Source organism: Rhinopithecus bieti, unplaced genomic scaffold (assembly GCF_001698545.2).
Source record: "Rhinopithecus bieti isolate Rb0 unplaced genomic scaffold, ASM169854v2 scaffold_18624, whole genome shotgun sequence".
NCBI classification, from domain to species: domain Eukaryota; kingdom Metazoa; phylum Chordata; class Mammalia; order Primates; family Cercopithecidae; genus Rhinopithecus; species Rhinopithecus bieti.
The window spans coordinates 1645991-1666225 of record NW_016809607.1 but is presented as its reverse complement, the minus strand read 5'-3'; the positions used below and the strand labels follow the sequence as shown (position 1 = coordinate 1666225).

At 41.6% G+C, this 20235-nt stretch overlaps 1 protein-coding gene across 2 annotated transcripts in view; it reads left to right on the top strand.

Annotated features, from left to right (window-relative positions):
- FAXC (failed axon connections homolog, metaxin like GST domain containing) overlaps positions 1–10590 on the top strand; it is an 81616-nt gene extending 71026 nt beyond the window's left edge. For both annotated transcript variants that reach the window (XM_017889834.1, XM_017889835.1), the window contains one exon: positions 2077–10590. In XM_017889834.1, coding sequence (XP_017745323.1) covers positions 2077–2366 — 290 coding nt within the window. In that variant the 3' untranslated portion in view covers positions 2367–10590. The remainder of the gene's footprint in view (positions 1–2076) is intronic.
- The last annotated feature ends 9645 nt before the right edge of the window (positions 10591–20235 follow it).

The window sequence follows — 20235 nt, the reverse complement described above, 5'->3', positions numbered from 1 at the left end:
CCCAGGCTGAAGTGCAGTGGCCGGATCTCAGTTCACTGCAAGCTCTGCCTCCCTGGTTCATGCCCTTCTCCTGCCTCAGCCTCCTGAGTAGCTGGGACTACAGGCGCCCGCCACCTCACCTGGCTAGTTTTTTGTATTTTTTAGTAGAGACGGGGTTTCACCGTTTTAGCCAGGATGGTCTCAATCTCCTGACCTCGTGATCCGCCTGTCTCGGCCTCCCAAAGTGCTGGGATTACAGGCTTGAGCCACCGCGCCCGGCCACACCAAAATGTTAATTGTGATTATCTTGGCTCGATGAAATCATGGGTACTTTTTGTTTTCTTGTTTATGTATTTGTACAGTTTCTGTATACAGACTAATTCTAATTTTCCAAAATGAGAATATGTTATTTTCCTTAACAGAAAAGTTAGTGACAAACTGTCATTAACAGAACCATTAATATGGAAACAACCTAAACAGCCTGTGATGGGGATTCATAAAGATGAACTGAAGCTACGGTACAGCCATATAACAGTGTGCAGTTACCACTGTGGTCAGAGTGTGAAATTCAAAGATTTTTATTGTACATTGTTAAGTGGAAAAAAGTAGGATAAGAAAAAGAATAGATAGTAAATCCTATATAGCACATGTAAATATATGTAAATGTATATGTAAGTATGTACATTTCTGGAAGAACATAAATGAAAATGTTATTATGGGGAATGGGATTATTGGTAATGCTTTTATTTTTTGCTTATCTGTTTTTTCTAATTTTCTGCACTAAAACATGGATTATTTACACTATAAATGAATGTTTGTATAACTTAAATCCAAAGATACTCTTAGAGTAATAATGTCCTATATGCGACAGTAGCAAATCATATATTTATAAGCAATGTTGCCATCTGCTGGATCAAAGGGAGAAACTCACCCACTTTCTTTGTTTTTCATTTGGAATTAGGAAATGAAGGCCAGGTAGAGTGTCACGTTTCAGACAAATGCCTAGACAGTAATAGTGACTTAACACAAGAGTTCCTTTGATTCACGTAAAAAATAATTAGTCTAGTGACTGAGTGGGACCCGGATCCTGAGTACCGCTGTTCAATTTCATGTAAAAATTTAAAAATATCTTATACTAAGTGTGTTTGCAGGCACACTTATCCATAAAGACAATTCTGAGTTACCCATTTTATGGATTTTTTTGGGGGAAAAGTGTATGTCCTAACATAATTTTTTTCAGCTACTTGGCATGGTACTCAGCCCATAGCAACATTGTAAAACTTTGTTGAGTAAACGATTACTTCTGGCTGACTTAATGCAACCAACAGTTGATGTATTTTCATGGAATATAAATTAATTTATTTATGAACCAATCAAAGCATTAGTTCTCTTGATATGTAAACAGAAAATAATAAAATGCTTCCTAAAGCGAAGTGATGGTAGTTTATCTGCCGTTTTGGATAAACTACTCCGCCACTGAGATCATCATCAGACTCACTTCTTCATTTCATTCTGCTCACTCACTGAATTTAACTTTTCTCACTCACCGTTTTTTATTATGTGCATAAAAACCTAAATATTTTCACAGTATCTCTATGGAAAAATACTGTTAATGTTTACCTTCCCCATTATTCCAGTTTCCCAGAAAGCCTAGTGGCTGAATGTCATAGTTTGGGCCACTGTTGCAAAATGCCGTAAACTTGGTTTCTGGTAAACAACAGGAATGCATTTCTCACAGTTGTGGAGTCTGGGAAAGTCTGGGAAATGCAGGATCATGACTCTGGCCCATTCAGGATCTGGCGAGGGCCTGCCTGAGTGAGGGCCCGCTTCCTGCTTCCTGGACACAGTGCTGTCTTGGTGTGTCCTCACATGGTAAAAGGGGGAAGGAAGCTCTCTCAGGCCTCTGTTATGAGGGCGCTAGTCCCACAAATGAGGGCTTGGCCCTCATGAACTAACCACCTCTTAAAGGCCGCACCTCCTAAGACCATCACATTGGAGTTAGGATTTCAACATTGGAGTTTTGGGGGAACACAGACCATAGATGTGGTAGACTGCTGCCTTTGAGAACTAATCCTTGCTTTCCTGACCACACTGCAGGTGAGCTGATCAACCTTGCCATGTACTGTGAGAGGATAAGGAGGAAATTTTGGCCAGAGTGGCACCACGATGATGACAATACCATCTATGAGTCCGAGGAGAGCAGCGAAGGCAGCAAAACCCATACCCCGCTGCTGGATTTTAGCTTTTACTCAAGGACAGAGACCTTTGAAGATGAGGGAGCAGAAAACAGTTTTTCCAGAACCCCAGACACGGATTTTACCGGACACTCACTCTTTGATTCGGATGTGGACATGGATGACTATACAGACCACGAACAATGCAAGTGACGTCCAGCCTCGCTGACCCTCTTCCTTGGTACCTGCCACTCCCTGGGTCGGTCCATTTTCCCAGGTAGCAATCCATCCGAGCTGGGAGGAGATCTTCGTGCTTGGCACAGTTTTCACATGCTAACTGGACTATAGCAGCCTTATTTCTTTTTTGTACAAACAAAACACAGAACCATTCAGATGACTCCATTGAAAACAAACAGGCAAAAAATAATAATGTCAGCATGGTTCCTGAAATCTATTTTTGTTTTCATTAGAAAACTATTAATAATATTGTGTGGTAGAGCAGTTGTAAGAGCGGGTTGTCAGCTGATAGTGTTTATGATGATCCTCTTCAACCTTGAGGTCTTAGTTGTGAGATGGATTCTTGAACCTCCTTCATCCACCAGGATTTGAAGTAATGAGAGATATCATCAGAGAAAATGTAGGAGATAAATGTTTTATGGTGGCTGCTTGTACTTTATGTGTGTATATTGTATGTTGAGACATAAGTCAAATAAAATCCACAGATATTCAACGAACACCTACTATGTGCAAAGCACTGTGCTAGGTGCTAATCAGTATATGTTTTATTCTAAGCCCTGCCAGTGACTAGCTGTGTGATTTTGAGCAAATCTCTTATTAACTATTGTGTGCCTCATTTTTCCCACCTGTAAAGTGGGGATGACAATACTCTCCACCTACCTACCTCACAGGGGTGTTGTGGGGATTCATGTGGTAACATTCGTACGGCGGTTTAAGCCTCTTGGAAGTGGTGCGACATAAACACAGCATTTTATTCTTTATTGCACTTCATGCATGTGAAGATTTGAGGGCAAAGGAATTCCACATCCAGGCAACCACCACCACAGTCACTTGCAAAAGCTGAGCAGATGAAATACACACAAAGGTACACTTAGGACTTTGTCATCATACCTTTCTGTGATCTTAGCTGAATCAAAATCTTTTGTTGAAAGAACATTGGAAATGTTTTTACAAATTATCGACAGCTACACACAGTCTTCAATTCTACCATGTATTTGCAGAAAAGTGGTTCTTTCATTGCCTGAACTCACCCTGGCATGTTCTGTGTTGACTCCAGAGTGTTACGTTGCCTATGTTTGGTTTATTTGAGGAGAATAAATCTCAGGAATATGGCAGGTTTCATAGAGTTGAAGGGAAAATATTTCATTGATTTTTGTAAGCAGAAGCCTGCCAACTTGTAACATCTTTTTGAAAACAAAACTTGCAAAGATGTATTGAAAAGATGAAGTAGCAAGAGGATACTTGTATCAAAGCACTCTGTGCAGTGTTAGATTATATGCAGTTTTATTAATGCAACTTTTCTGGTGTTTTAGGCCACTGCCCAGTGAGAGGAGAACAATGCTGAGAACAAGTCGTAATGTTTTTGCTGTCTGCTCCCCGTTCTCTCTTTCCCTAAAGTATTCTGTGAACTGTTGGCTTACCCATATTTGTGAAGACGCCCTATTTCTAAAGATGAAGTTTTTTTTTTTAGGACATTTTCCAGAGACACATGGGGCAGAGATCCTGGGTGATGGCTGTTGAATTTGGGCTAGGAGAGCCAAGTTTTACAACTGCAAACAAAACTGCTTTGCTTCTGACCAACATAAGGATTGCTCATTATGGGGTTAAAGAGGCACTTCTTAAAATACAGAAACTTCTGAGAAATCCATGCACTCTACTTGAAAAAAAAAAAAAAAAAAAAAAAACACCTCTTTGTGAATATAGCATTTGCAAAACAATCTTAAAAGACTGCTGTAGATTCACAAAGAGGTAAAGAGAGGAGAGTTTTTAAGGCTGCTTACCACTTAAGCAATTGTGTAGGGCATATGTGACTGGGAATACGTGCTGAGATACCCTAATTTAGAAATTCTTATTTCACGGGAAACTTAGTTGTTAATATCTTATTAAAACCAGTCTTATTTAAAGGGACTGTTTGATGCCTAATAAGAATGTGGTAGAGAAGATATGAATGGATAACCCTGTTTGAGGCTCCAGCGTCATTTGGGAGGACTGTTTGCCTCCCCTCTCTCTAGCAAGTGTGTTTTAAGGCCAACTGGTGGCATTTCTATGTGACTAGGGAGACTCCTGGACTGAAAATATGAATATGATGTACAGGTGGACTGCAGACCTGTCTCCACAAAGCATGGGTTGTTCTTTTCCCACCACATTTTAGCCGAAAAGAAATGTATTGGAATTTTTTTCTATAAACAATTTATTCTTACTGTACAGTACCAAGTGTGATGTATGTTCTCTCAAAGGATGATTAAGTTATGAGAATGTAGATTCATATATGTTTTTAATTTTGTATTACTTGGAATACAAGTATGTGGAGAACCAACTTTGAAAATGAAGTTGTAGAATAAGTCATTCCATCCAGGTGCCTCTTACAGGGGCATGAATGGACTTTGCTACCTGGAGTCTTGGGTACTTGCCTGACAGCGTATGACTGGGCATCAACATTTTGTAGGTGTCAATTTGATTTAGAGCCCTAGAATATGTTCCTGCTTTATGTTTCCCAAGGTGGGTTATGCCAACAGAATAACCAAGACAAAGTCACCATGGTGTGAGTCTTTATCCGGAAGGATTTAATTTTATGTGCTTCATTCTTAAGCTACCCAGATTTGAAATGTTCTCCCATTTCATGAACAGGTGCTAATTATAAGAAAAAACAATAAGAAGTTAAGGGACATTTTGGTCATCTGGCTTCTTGTTCAAGTTCTGTGTTTCCTTTTTGCTGGAAGATAACTTGAAGTATGTGGTCTTTAATGTTAACAGATGCTTTTGGTTGGACAAAAGACCCATAGGCTATTCGTTCCTTTTTTACCTCTCATTGTAAAAGTAAATCAAGCTCTTGTATCCACCTCTCTTTGCCCACCTGCACCCTCACTCAACAAGATTAATGAGCAGAATCATTGCGCTTTACTCTCCATCAGAACAGATATAAGGACAATCTATATTTATGCAAAGATGAACTATATTGTCAGCATTTACCAATTTTTTGTTGTTACATAATGAATTGTAGAAAGTGACACTACCAAGGCTGTGGGCTACCTGGGAGACTAATCACAGACTTGGAACAACTTGGACTTGAATCACAACTGCAGTCTACTCCTCAAGTGAGCCCTGCCCATGTATACTGAGGTATTAGAGTATATTTTTGTGAAACAACTAAGGTTCAAGGAACAGACATACTAAGGATTTTGGCCTTGTGGGTCTTGCTTAGATTTGTTTGAGAGAAAATGTAGAGTCATAGAAATGTATAGCTGTGCTCAAAATTAGCTGTAGGAAGCACCTTACTGGCTCGGTGTCACATACATACTTATTTGAAGGGCAGGACCAAAAACTGAGGTCAATATGGTTCTTTCCATTACACCACGTTGCCCTTGATGGTTTCTTTCTATTACACCACCTTGCCCTTGATGGTTCTTTCCATTATACCACCTTGGCTTTGTTGTCTTATAAAATGCACGTTACCTGAGAAGTCACCCTGTGTTCAGAGAACCAGCACATCTCCAGCCATTCCCTGCTTGGAATCCTTCACTTTTGTTCAGCCTGGTCAAGACCAATACAGGAGACCTTTCATCAGTGCAGGGCATTGCTAGACTCTGCAGGGCATTGCTAGACTCTGAAGAATGGCAAGATGGATTCCCAAATCACCGAGACTCCTCATACTTTCTTATGTATCTTTTAAAGAACCCATGTCCATTCCCTCACTTGCTGAATATTTACAGAGCACCTACCCTGTGCCTGGCCCTCGAATCTACACTGGTTGCAGAGTGGCAAATAGAACAGCACAGAACTCTGATTTCAGGGCATCCCTTTTTGCCTAGACTTCTCTAGCCTCTTTTACCTACTTGGCTGCTTCCCTGTTCCATTCCACCCACTACAAATGGATTAATCTTTATAAAAAGCTCTGGCCCTGATGGGATGTGGCATTGCCTCAGGGTGAGGGGTACTCCTTAGGGTCTGGTGTTTTCACCTTTATTCACCTTGTCTGCATAGCTCCTCCATGAGAGCCATCCAGTGCAGCCAGGTTGATCCATTTGCCATTGCCTAAAAAAGCCTCATGTGGCCCATCTCTGTGCCTCTGCTCATGCCAGTCCTTCTGAAATGTTCTATTCTCTGCTCCACCGGCCCAAGTCATGCCCATCTCTCAAGGTCTGACTTCGTCAGCTTCACATGAAGGCTTCCCAGCTGATTATAATCTCTTCCTTTGAAAATGAAGCACTCATCATTTTCTTCCCTGAAGGCTGCATGGGAAAGATGCTCAGAGAGTGGGTCACATACCATTAAATAGTGATTTTTCACTTTCTGTGTCAGGAACTCCACTGATAATCTAATGAAAGTTCTATACCCTATTCCCAGAAAAACACGTATATGCAAATATATAAAATGTTACAAATAAATTCAGGAAATTTAGAGACCTTCTGAAATTATCCATGGTTTCCTCAGGGGGTTAATGGAACCCAGTTAAAAAGTCTTGTTCCCAAGAGTCTTTAAATGTTATCATTGTGTTTGTTCTTGTTTTAACACAGCCAGAGAGAAGAAAATTGGTACAGGCTATGCAAGCAAAAGTAATCTCTATTATCCATGTTCAGTATGTCTTGAGTGACAGAAAAGAAGAAAGAAGTGCTCTTAGGTTATTTGAAAAAATTTTGTTTTGGAGGTTTGAAATTTTGAAAGTGATAGGATTTTGTTGTTGTCCTTGTCATTTATCTTTTAACCACCCCCAAAATTGATTTATCAAAATGAGTTCAGGGCCAAGTGCACTTCATTTCAGCCCTGAAACCCACCGCTTCTACATGGATAGGGCAATCAGCCTCGGCTGAAGGTGGGAGAGAAGAGGCTGGATTTCTCCTTACAGAAGAAAGATGTGCACAATCAGGTTTTCCTGTATTCATTCATTCATTCATTCATTCATTCATTCATTCATTCATAGAACAATTGTTGAGTGTATTTTCAATAAAAGTTGGTGTGTTTTGTCGATAGGGAACAACTCAGGTTATTCTTCTTTTATTTATTTATTTATTTACTTAACAGGGTACAGTTATTTTATTGTTCCTGACTATGACCCAAGATCCTTTGTTCTCCTTTATATGCAATGCTATTTAAGTCAAACTAGAACTGATAAAAGTACATTCAATGACAAATCCTTCCCAGGCTAAATGTTGGGCTCTGGCAACCCATCTTTAACAGGTCCAGGGATCAATTACATGTGATTGTGAAGTGCTTGAGCTTTATTCAGTTGCTTCCAGTGGTCTGGATATAACTTGGGAAGTTCAAAAGGATCCCCTTGGTGGATGAGGAGGGAGGGGCCTCTTACCTGTAAGACTCTTGCTCATGTCAAGGGTGGATGTGAACATCTGTGGCATGTTTTCCTTGTCTGAATTCCTTAGTAGAAACTCAGATTTTTGGTCCCTGACTTTCAAGAATATCTTAAGGATATTTAAGTTTCCTTAATCTTTGAGATTAGACTGCTGGAACCAGCAACATTAGCCTTGCCTGTTAGCGATGATTACAGGGGGCATTGAAACATAGATTTAAAAAAAGGGACTCAGCTGTTTTGGAGCTGACAGGGTGACCTCCTCAACCATTCTGCTTTTGCCAAAGCAAGGAACTTGTCCCCAGACCTAGGCCCTCTAAAACTCCTGCTGCTGGCTGGACCATGACAAACTAGGATGCTCAAATTTCATGGGGATGATTGCCTTAAGTTGTCAAATTGGTAGACAAATAAAGGGGACCATTGCAATAATAAAACAAATAACCTATAGATATGGTCTAGCAGCACCAAACTGACCATTTCAGTGGGAAAACAAGTCATCTGGAGTAAAAGATGGATACGGTACTTTGGTGTTCTGCACACAAATAATTTTAGCAATGAACTTAATGGCCATCATGCATTTTTGAAACAATCCACTAACCATAAAGCAATATATATCATAATCAATTAACTTTATAAAAAGTTGTGTTACTAAATGTGACTAATTCACCTCCCACCCCCCACTGGCATGCATTTATTTTTATTTGTGGCTCTGGAATAGACTACCTTTCATTTGTTAGTAATGCTTAAGCTTTTTTCCTTATTTAATACCTTTTTTGTTTTTAGTTACCCCATGGCTTCTAAAAAAATAAGATCCAACTTCTGAATTGCTATGTTAGTTAATGGTGGCTAAACAGATAGCAGAGGGAATATAATATAATTGTTCACTGAGGGCTAAAAAAGAGGAATGCTGTGAATATTTACTATCTTCTTCCTCTTTAAAAAATATTTTTCCTTTTTCCTCTTTCATTGTTTAGAATCGGAAATGTTCTTTCGTATTTGCTTCTCTTCTACAAGAGATTATATCTGGCTTATTAAAATATAAACCATGTCCAAATGATTGTATTTCTATCCGTAAAAAATTATGCCTGGGATTTGTTTTTTGCAGAAATAAGGCTAAAGACTTATGCTTCAGTAGGGGTGACATGTTTGTGTTACTCCTGTCAAAATGATTTTATTGCAAGTAATAAGCCTCGTGGGATCAGAACATGCTTATTTTAAACACATGTTTTTTTCCCAGTGATCTACGTCATGTCAAATATCTGACAACTCAAATGTTGATGACAGCGATGGTTTTTCCATGGTGATGTTGGAAAAATTCGGGTCTGAGTCCTTCATTTGGTGGCATTAGAATTTAGCTGAGTAGGAGGAGAGAAGAAAACAGTAACGAATGTCAAAGTTTCAAGCAACCATGTGGTATAGCTGTGGTAGAGATGTATCAGGCAATTGAAAGTTTTCTAGATGGTGCCATCTTGCTAAAATAATAAAAAGTACAGGTTTGTAAATCAAAACAAGTGCAATCTACGTAGGGAAGGATTGTCTATGCATATACAAGTGGCCAGTGCAGGAAGTGTTGAAGTCACATTTATCTTTATGTTAATTTCTATGCTCATGTCCCCCATTCCTCTTCTGAAGCCAGGCCTGGGACTTTAGCAACTTAGAGGGTCTGGCCCTGATGTTTACTCCTTTATTTTTGGAATTTCCTTCTAGTCTTTCAAGAGTGCGGCATATATTTTCCATTTTCTAAATATAAAATGTACAAAGTAATGTATATTTTGTTTTAGAGAAGTCTTTTAAATGTTTGGAGACAGCCCAGATCATCCCTTTTTAGGCAGCGGTCTCCAAACATTTGTGCTTATTCACCCCATTAATAAAACTTTCTGAGCATGCCCCTCCATGTATTTATTTATGATATATATGTATATATGTATACACTGCTGTATATGTATACACTGTTTTCCTGATGTAAACATTAAAAACCATAGCAAACATAGACATTTTAAAAGTATATTTTCTGGTCCTCAATGGAGTTTAGAGAATGGGACAAGGGGTCTTTAGGCGTAGCACCCAGATGCCTGTAATTGATTAGAGAATGTGTATGTACCATTTGTGGCAAAGCAGATATAAAATAAGCATGGACGCATGATTTTAGGTCAACGTATTTAATTATTTTTACTTAAAATAAGCATTTTTGGTTGGGGAAGAGAAGGATGAACAATTTGATGTCACCTTTAAGATTGCACTTTTTAATTCTGCTTTTGGGACCACTTGATCTAGAATGCCTTGAAAATTCTGGAGAGATTTAACAACCCACTGAGTTAAGCAAAACAAGAAAAGAAAGTAGGGGTGGGTGGTACCCAGATAATGCAAATGCAGGATGTATTGTCTGTGAATTTCAGCAACAATCTGAAAAACATGTTTTGATAATGCCTGGTAATTAATCATCTCACTGATTACATGTCTTTTTTTCTATTTGTTTATAATCTTGTGTCTTCAAATGTGTGGAAGATGTGCAGACTTATTTTCAGGTATCTGAGAGAGGAAGGGCCAGTGTTGGCATAATTCGAACCCACATTTCAGCTACTTGGGGGCTAACGGGCGGACACCACCTGGAAACACTTACCTGCACCATCTGTTTTGCAAACACAATGATTAGCATCTTGCTGAATGATGACCCCAGTGTGAAGGTGGCATTTCAGTGTTTATTTCTGGATCTATGAGTTACTTTAGCAGAATTATTAGTAGTTTATAAAGCCATATTTAAACTTGTACACTTGATTGTAAGATAGATTTGAATTGTGCACTATGTTGATTACTGTATATAAATGTGGAAATTCTGTATATTTGGTCTTAATGCTGTATGTATTTGATGTGTAAATGATAACTAATGGATATGAAATAGTTTTCTGTGAATGTCTTTATTCCAGTTTACTTCTGTTTTGCAAATTTGAATGTTTAAATTTCAGGCTTATGGGGAAAATCTGAAATGTTTGCATCTAATATACTGTTAAGTGGTGGTCTCTTAGATGATTGGGAGAGTATTTTAGTTGTAAGCTTCTTGTATAATTAAAACAGAGGTAATGAATATTTTAGGCATATAAATTTCTGATAGAATTTCAAATGAGTGGCTTTTAAGAAGAAAAACAGATCTCCGGAATATGCTGTCCCATCCTCTCCTGCTTTTATTTCATGCCCAGTGTACCTCTGAGTGTTACGAAGTGTGAGAACCACTGGTACAGAGAAGAAAAGGAGAGGGAGAGCTGGGAGCACATGTTAAGACCTTTGCTATGGCTATGCCTTATAATAGACCAATTTTCCCTTGTATAAATATTGTCTCAATTAGGAAGGGCATGGTGGCTCATGCCTGTAAATCCCAGCATTTTGGGAGGCCGAGGCTGGGGGATAACCAGAGATCGGGAGTTTGAGACCAGCCTGACCAACATGGAGAAACCCCATCTCTACTAAAAATACAAAATTAGCTGGGCATGGTGGCACATGCCTGTAATCCCAGCTAGTCGGGATGCTGAGGCAGTAGAATCACTTGAACCTGGGAGGCGGAGGCTGGAGTGAGCCGAGATTGCGCCATTGCACTCCAGCCTGGCAACAAGAGCAAAACGCCTTCTCAAAAAAAAAAAAAAAAAAAAAAAAAAAAAAAAAAAAATCTATCTATCTATCTATCTATCTATCTATCTATCTAGTCTCATTATACCTCTCCAATAAAGTAATTATTCTATTCCCAATTTATAGATGAAGAAAGAGGTTTGGGGTGATAAACTGGCATATGGTAATATGGCCATGATATGCTCAAGTCATTGGGGTCAGAGATTCACAGGAAGATTTTGGAAAGTCAAATCTTATTACGAAGTGATTCACACGTGTATCATAATGAACCCTAAAGGAAAGCTGGGCGTATAGGCATGTCAAGATCTATAGAGATATGCAGGATGTTTCAAGTTTTATCTTAAAATTTGACCAAATCTTTGGTAAAATAATAATACTGTTATTCAAATGTCAGCTTTTTACCACTTAGAGCAAATTACAATCAGGTAACATTCAAAATTCTAACCCTCCCTTCCCAACATGGGAATATCTATTAAGTAGCAAATGAGAGAAACCCCTAATCCCACATTTCAGAGATAATACTGGTTGAATATCTCTTATCTGAAGTGCTTGGGACCAGAAGTGTTTTGGATTTGGGTTTTTCTCAGATTTTGAAATATTTGCATTATACCAGTTGAGTATCCCAAAATCATAATTGGAAATCTGAAATAATCCAATGTCTGTTTCCTTTGAGTGTCATGTTGGTGCTCAAAAAGTTTTGGATTTTGGAACATTTCAGATCTTGGATTTTTGAATTTGGGATGCTCAACCTGTAGTTTGGTTTTTATCTTTTTAGACTCCATTTCTCTTGATCTATAAATCCTATCAGCCCTGTTTATTAACATAGACCCTAGTCAGAAATGCTTTGACATAGATCTACATCTGCGTCAACGTCAGTTGGTTCCAGACCCTTCTAGAACTTGTTTGGGGTCCTGGACTCCCATCTGTCCCGTTAGGGAAGCTTTGCTGTCCTAGCTTTCAGTACTCTGTTCAGAGGGAAGGGCGTCATTTACCTTTCCAGTGTGCTGTGCTCTCAGAAGCGTTAAAATACATGTTTTACTGCCATTTGTACTGTTTCTTGACTCAATTTTTCATATTTCTGTTCTTCTTTCCTTTTAGAGGAGAGGCGGAACAGCTGGTCTCCCTGCTCTCTCAGAAGCTGCTTGATTTGTTTCTAGATGATGCCACTGGCAGGCACTCATTAGATCTTTCACAGCTGGGCTGGTTCCCATTAGCAACAGATTTTTCTTTTAAAAACTGTCAAGGTCAGAGCACCTTATCCTTTGGATAAAAGTGGATTTTGGAGGAAAAAAAAAAAAAAAAAAAAGAGGAAAAAGAACCAGCTTCCTTCCTTATGGAATTAGTGTGTTGCTGTCCGGTGTACCTAAGAGGTCTATTTTAGTGCTAGTGTTATGAAGACAGGGGCTCCTCTCCAGTGTAGGGACTGTTAGGATTGGAGGGTTACGTTCACCTATCGCAGGGTATATTGGGCCTGAGCAAACACATTGGGTAACCTATGCTCAACGTTGTATCCAGGTAAATCTGGATGAAAACAAACACGAAAGGCAGCCCCGGAAGGGCGGAGGGTTGAGGGAGGGGCTGTGTGTGGGAGGGGGCAGGCCCAGCTCCCTTCCCTACTCTACCTATTTACAGGCATTGATTGTGTGGGGGCCTGGCTGCCTCCTTCTCCACTGTCACAGGTCTCCTCCCAACTTTAGCTGGGGAATTCAAAGGAAGATGGCGGAAATCCTGTGTGACTGTCAAAAGTCAAATAGTCCTGATTCACTGGTGGCACAGCTTGGGAACGGGGGTAAGTGAGGAGGAAGTATGCAGGGCCAGATTCTACGGAAGTCATCCCTTTGGGAGTGAGGAGGGTGTTTGAGCAGGGGACTAACACAACGGAAGAGTATTATTTTAAATAAGATTCATCTGAGGACAGCCTGGATATAGTCAGATAAGAGGCCGTGGTAGAACAATGAGACCTGCTGATTCCTGGGGCTCAGAGTGAAGCTAAAGGTGTGCAAGGGGAAGGGGGTGGTGGAGAGGGGGAGAGGGAGAGAGCGGCCACGTGCACAAGGAAACGCTGAGGTTCCTAAGATGTGAGGAACAACAAGGGGAGAGAGATAGTGAAAGTGAAGGTAGTGCTTAGGCTCCTACCCCAGGAGACTGGGGATGTAGTGATGCTGCTGTCAGGACTTGGGAAATGTGGAGGAAGGGCAGTGGGTTTGCAGAGAAAATGGAGTTTGGTTTTAGCCACACTGAATTTGAGGATACAGTAACAAATACAGGCCTGGAACTTGTGATGGGGTAAAGTGAAGCCACAGCCTCTGAAGGGATATAAAGCAAATAAACTGGAGAGCTAGAGACAGAATAAAAATTACTAGCACCTTATATTTGTATTGTGTTTAATTATCATTAAGATATTGTCAGTAACTCCTGGAGCGTGTCACTATCATCTTCTTATACAAAATGAGAGGGCCTGTAGGTTGATCTTTAAGATACCTTCTCGCTCAAACCTCCTTCCATTCTATCCTGAAGTTGAGTACCACTTCTCTATAAACACTAATTCTACCTCCTGCTTTCCTGATTCTCATATCAATGAAGAGTTTATTGACCAAATCAACTAATAATAGCTAACATTTACATATCACTTACCATGTACTAAACACTGTTCTTTGCAAGCTGCATATATTAACTCATTGAATTCTCACAATAAAATAGGTGCTATCATTGTCACCATTGTCATTGTCACCATCATCATTATCACTATTATCACCATCACGTGACTCCATCATCATCATCACCACCATCATCACCATTGTCACCATCACCAACACCATCACCATCCGCACCATCACCATCACCATCATCATCTCAACAGATTACAAACTGAGGCAAAGTGAGGTTACATAACTCACTGGAGATCTCATGCCAAGTGAACAACAGGCCTGGGGTTTGAAAGCAAAGAGTCTAGGTTTAGGAATGTAGTTTTTACACCCTACACAATACTAGCTCTACACTACTCTATCTCTTCTGCTGTCAGACCACACAGCCTCCTGGGTAGAAGGCTGTGAAGATTGGGAGGTGCTTGTGTTGAACCAGAAGTGATTTTACTTCATCAACTTTTGTTAAATCACCCTCACCTCATAATGCAGGGTTTGCCTTCTTGCAGAACACATGCAGATCTGTACCATTGAGAGGTGAAGCCGGCTGGGCTTCTGGGTTGGGTGGGGACTTGGGGAACTTTTCTGTCTAGTTAAAGGATTGTAAATGCACCAATCAGCACTCTGTGTCTAATTAAAGGTTTGCACATGCACCACTCAGTACTCTGTAAAAATGGACCAATCAGCACTCTGTAAAATGGACCAATCAGTGCTCTGTAAAATGGACCAATCAGCAGGATGTGGGTGGGGCCAAATAAGGGAATAAAAGCTGGCCACCTGAGCCAGCAGCAGCAAGCTGTGGAAGCTTTGTTCTTTCATTCTTCACCGTAAATCTTGCTGCTGCTCACTTCTTGGGTCTGCACCACCTTTAAGAGCTGTAACACTCACTGTGAAGGTCTGCAGCTTCACTCCTGAAGTCAGTGAGACCACGAACCCACCAGAAGGAAGCAACTCCAGACACATCTGAACATCTGAAGGAACAAACTCTGGACACACTATCTTTAAGAACTGTAACACTCACCGTGAGGGTCCATGGCTTCATTCTTGAAGTCAGTGAGACCAAGAACCCACTGGAAGGAACGAAATCCAAACACATTTTGGTGACCCAGATGGGACTATCACCTATCACCAAGCAGTGAATACCATTGAACCCCTTTTGCTTGCTATTCTGTCCTATTTTTCCTTAGAATTCAGGGGCTAAATACCAGGCACCTGTCGGCCAGTTAAAAGCAACTAACATGGCCGCCAGACTAAAGACACGGGTGTCAGGCTTTCTGGGAAAGGGGTCTCTAACCCCCGACTCTTCGGCGTTTGCGTTTGGAGCGTTGGGTTGCCTGGAACCAGCTTGCGCTTTTCCTGTACTTCTGAGTTGAGCCAAGGGTCAACAGAGAGGAAAGCCATTCAGCTCCGGGGTCCCGACAACAAGTTGGTTGACTCTGCGGCCATGAGCAGAACTGTCAAAGTCATGTCACCCAAGCAAGACTCGCCCATCTATCCTATCTATCCTGACCCTTGTCTCCTGGGTCCTAATGCCGGTCAGACAAACTTCCTCTTGCCTCTCTTCTCTGAGGCTAATCCCACTTCTAAAAACTACTCCCTGTCTGTGGTGCTTTACTAGTTTCTCCTTAAGAATGATTTCTGGTATAAACTTCAGGACTCTGTTATCTTCTTTAGGCACCCGGGCTCACCATCCAGAAAGACATTATTTTTGCCCTATGCCGTGTTGTAGGGGGGATTATCTGGAATTTTAGGATCCCTCCTCGGACAAGCAGGCCTAACAAAAGCTATTCCTGAAGCTAGGACATGGGGAACCTTAGAAATTTTATCCTTCCTATTCATATAAATGAGGACAAAAGGCATCACTCTTCCTACTCTGGAGATTCCTTCCCTCCCTCAGGGTGTGGCCCTCCACTTCATTTTTGGGGCATAACATCTTTATAGGACATGGGTAAGATCCCAACACTAACAGGAGAATGCTTAGGACTCTAACAGGTTTTCGAGAATACGTTAGTAAGGGCCACTAAATCCGACCTTCCTCGGTCCTTCTTGTGGTCTAGGAAGACAACTAGTGTTTCTGCTGCTGCATTGGTGAGTGCAACTATTCTGATCAGCATGGTCCAGGTACCATTGTGGGTTCTTGGATGGGGGGAGAAACAAACAAACCAAAATTGCAGGAGATTTTTGTCTTTCAGATGGGAAACACTCAGGCATCAACAGACTCACCCTTGAAATGCATCCTAAGCTATTGGGACCAATTTGACCCACACACCCTGAAAAAGAAGTGGCCCATTTTTTTCTGCACTACAGCTTGGCCCCAATATTCTCTCTCTGATGGGGAAAAATGGCCACCTGAAGGAAGTATAAATTACAATACTATCCTGAAGCTTCACCTTTTCTGTAAGAAGGAAGGCCAGTGGAGTGAAATACCTTATGTCCAAGCTTTCTTTTCATTGAAAAAGAATACACAACTATGCAAAGCTTGCAATTTACATCCACAGAAGGACCTCTTAGCTTACCCCCATATCCTAGCCTCCCTATAGTTCCCCTCCCTATAAAAGATAAGCCTCCTGTAATCTCTCCCAGCCAGAAGGAAATAGGTAAAGAAATCCCCAAAGGATGATAAACTCCCCTCGGCTATTAGTTATGTCCCCTTCAAGCTGTAGGGGGAGGGGAATTTGGCCCAACCCGGGTGCGTGTCCCCTTCTCCCTCTCTGATTTAAAGCAGATCAAGGCAGATCTTGGGAAGTTTTCAGATGATCCTGATAGGTACATAGATATCATACAGGGTCTAGGGCAAACCTTTGATCTCACTTGGAGAGATGTCATGCTATTGTTAGATCAAACCCTGGCCTTTAATGAAAAGAATGCGACTTTAGCTGCAGCCTGAGAGTTTGGAGATACCTGGTATCTTAATCAAGTAAATGACAGAATGACAGCCAAAGAAAGGGACACATTCCCTACCAGTCAGCAAGCTGTCCCCAGTATGGATCCTCACTGGGACCTCGATTCAGATCATGGGAACTGGAGTTGTAAACATCTGTTGACCTGTGTTCTAGAAGGACTAAGGAGAATTAGGGAAAAGCCCATAAATTGTTCAATGATGTCTACCACAACTCAGGGAAAGGAAGAAAATCCTTCTGCCTTCCTTGAGTGGCTACAGGAAGCCTTAAGAAAATATACTCCCCTAACACCTGACTCATTAGAGGGTCAATTGATTCTAAAAGATATGTTTATTACCCAATCAGCCGCAGGTATCCAGAGAAAGCTCCAAAAGCGAGCCCTGGGCCCTGAACGAAATCTGCAGGCATTATCAAACCTGGCAACCTCAGTGTTCTATAATAGGGACCAAGAGGAACAGGCCCAAAAGGAAAAGTGAGATCAGAGAAAGGCTGCAGCCTTAGTCATAGCCCTCAGACAAACAAACCTTGATGATTCAGAGAGGACAGAAAATGGATCAGGCCAATCACCCTGGTTATCAGTGATTGATAACTGATAGGGCTTATTATCAGTGTGGTTTATAAGGACACTTTAAAAGAGATTGTCCAATGAGAAACAAGCCGCCCTCTTGTCCATGTCCACTATGGCCGAGGCAATCACTAGAAGGCGCATTGCCCTAGAGTGCAACGGTTCTCTGGGCCAGAAGTCCCCAACCAGATGATCCAACAACATGACTGAGGGTGCCCGGGGCAAGCGCCAGCTCATGTCATCACCCTCACTGAGCCCCGGGTACGTTTAACCATTCAAGGCCAGGAAACTGACTTCCTCCTGGACACTGGTGCAGCCTTCTCAGTGTTAATCTCCTCTCCTGGAGAACTGTCCTCAAGGTTCGTTACCATCTGAGGAATCCTGGGACAGCCTGTAACCAAGTATTTCTCCCACCTCCTCAGTTGTAATTGGAAGACTGCTCTTTTCACATACCTTTCTTGTTATGCCTGAAAGTCCGACACCCTTATTAGGGAGGGATATATTAGGCAAAGCTGGAGCTATTATCTACATGAATATGGGGAACAAGTTACCCATTTGTTGTCCCCTACTTGAGGAGGGAATCAACCCTGAAGTCTGGGCATTGGAAGGACAACTTGTAAGGGCAAAAAATGCCCACCCAGTCCAAATCAGGCTAAAAGAGCCCACCACTTTTCCTTATCAAAGGCAATATCCCTTAAGGCCTGAAGCTCATAAAGGATTACAGGATATTTTTAAACATTTAAAAGCTCAAGGCTTAGTAAGGAAATGCAGCAGTCCCTGCAACACCCCAATTCTAGGAGTACAAAACTGAACGGTCAGTGGAAACTAGTGCAAGATCTTAGACTCATCATTGAGGCAGTAATTCCTCTATATCCAGTTGTACCCAACCCCTATACCCTGCTCTCTCAAATACCAGAGGAAGCAGAATGGTTCACTGTTCTGGACCTCAAGGATGCCTTCTTCTGTATTCCCCTGCACTCTGACTCCCAGTTTCTCTTTGCCTTTGAGGATCCCACAGACCACACGTCCCAACTTAGGTGGACTGTCTTGCCCCAAGGGTTTAGGGATAGCCCTCATCTGTTTGGTCAGGTATTGGCCCAAGATCTAGGCCACTTCTGAAGTTCAGGCACTCTGGTCCTTCAGTATGTGGATTATTTACTTTTGGCTACCAGTTTGGAAGCCTCATGCCAGCAGGCTACTCTAGATCTCTTGAACTTTCTAGCTAATCAAGGGTACAAGGCGTCTAGGTCAAAGGCCCAGCTTTGCCTACAGCAGGTCAAATATCTAGGTCTAATCTTAGCCAGAGGAACCAGGGCCCTCAGCAAGGAATGAATACAGCCTATACTGGCTTATCCTCACCCTAAGACATTAAAACAGTTGCAGGGGTTCCTTGGAATCACCGGCTTTTGCTGACTATGGATCCCCGGATACAGAGAGATAGCCAGGCCCCTCTATGCTCTAATCAAGGAGACCCAGAAGGCAAGTATTCATCTAGTAGAATGGGAACAAGGGGCAGAAACAGCCTTCAAAACCTTAAAGCAGGCCCTAGTACAAGCTCCAGCTTTAAGCCTTCCCACAGGACACAACTTCTCTTTATATGTCACAGAGAGAGCAGGGATAGCTCTTGGAGTCCTTACTCAGACCCATGGGACAACCCCACAACCAGTGGCATACCTAAGTAAGGAAATTGATGTAGTAGCAAAAGGCTCGCCTCACTGTTTATGGGTAGTTGTGGCGGTGGCCATCTTAGTGTCAAAGGCTATGAAAATAATACAAGGAAAGGATCTCACTGTCTGGACTACTCATGATGTAAATGGCATACTAGGTGCCAAAGGAAGTTTATGACTATCAGACAACCGCCTGCTTAGATATCAGGTGGTACTCCTTGAGGGACCAGTGCTTCAAGTATGTACGTGTGCAGCCTTCAGCCCTACTGCTTTTCTCCCAGAGGCTGGGGAGCTGGTTGAGCATGACTGCCAACAGGTTGTAGTCCAGACTTATGCCGCCCAAGATCATCTCTTAGAAGTCCCCTTAACTAATCCTGACCTTAACCTATATACCAATGAAAGTTCATTTGTGGAAAATGGGATACGAAGGGCAGGTTATGCCATTGTTAGTGATGTAACCACACCTGAAAGTAAGCCTGTTTCCCCAGGGACCAGTGTCCAGTTAGCAGAACTAGTGGCACTTACCTGAGTCTTAGAACTGGAGAACTGAGAAAGGGAAAAAGAATAAATGTGTATACAGATAGCAACTATGCTTGTCTAATCCTACGTGCCCATGCTGCAATATGGAAAGAAAGGGAGTTCCTAACCTCTGGGTGAACCCCCGTTAAATACCACAAGAAAATTATGGAGTTATTGCATGCAGTACAAAAACCCAAGGAGGTGGCAGTCTTATACTGCGGAAGCCATCAAAAAGGGGAAGGAGAGGGGAGAACAGAAGCATAAGCAGCTAGCAGAGGCAGGGAAAGACCAGCAGAAAGGAAAGAGAGAGACAGAAAGTCAGAGAGATAGAGAGAGAAAGGAAGAGACAGAGACAAAGAGGGAGTCGGAGAGAGAGAGAGAGACAGAAAGTCAGAGAGAGAAAGAGACAGACAAAGAGGGAGTCAGAAACAGAGAGACAAAGAAGTAAAATGTGGCACATATACACCATGGAATACTATGCAGCCATAAAAAAGGATGAGTTTGCGTCCTTTGTAGGGACATGGATGCAGCTGGAAACCATCATTCTTAGCAAACTATCACAAGAACAGAAAACCAAACACCGCATGTTCTCACTCATAGGTGGGAACTGAACAATGAGATCACTTGGACTC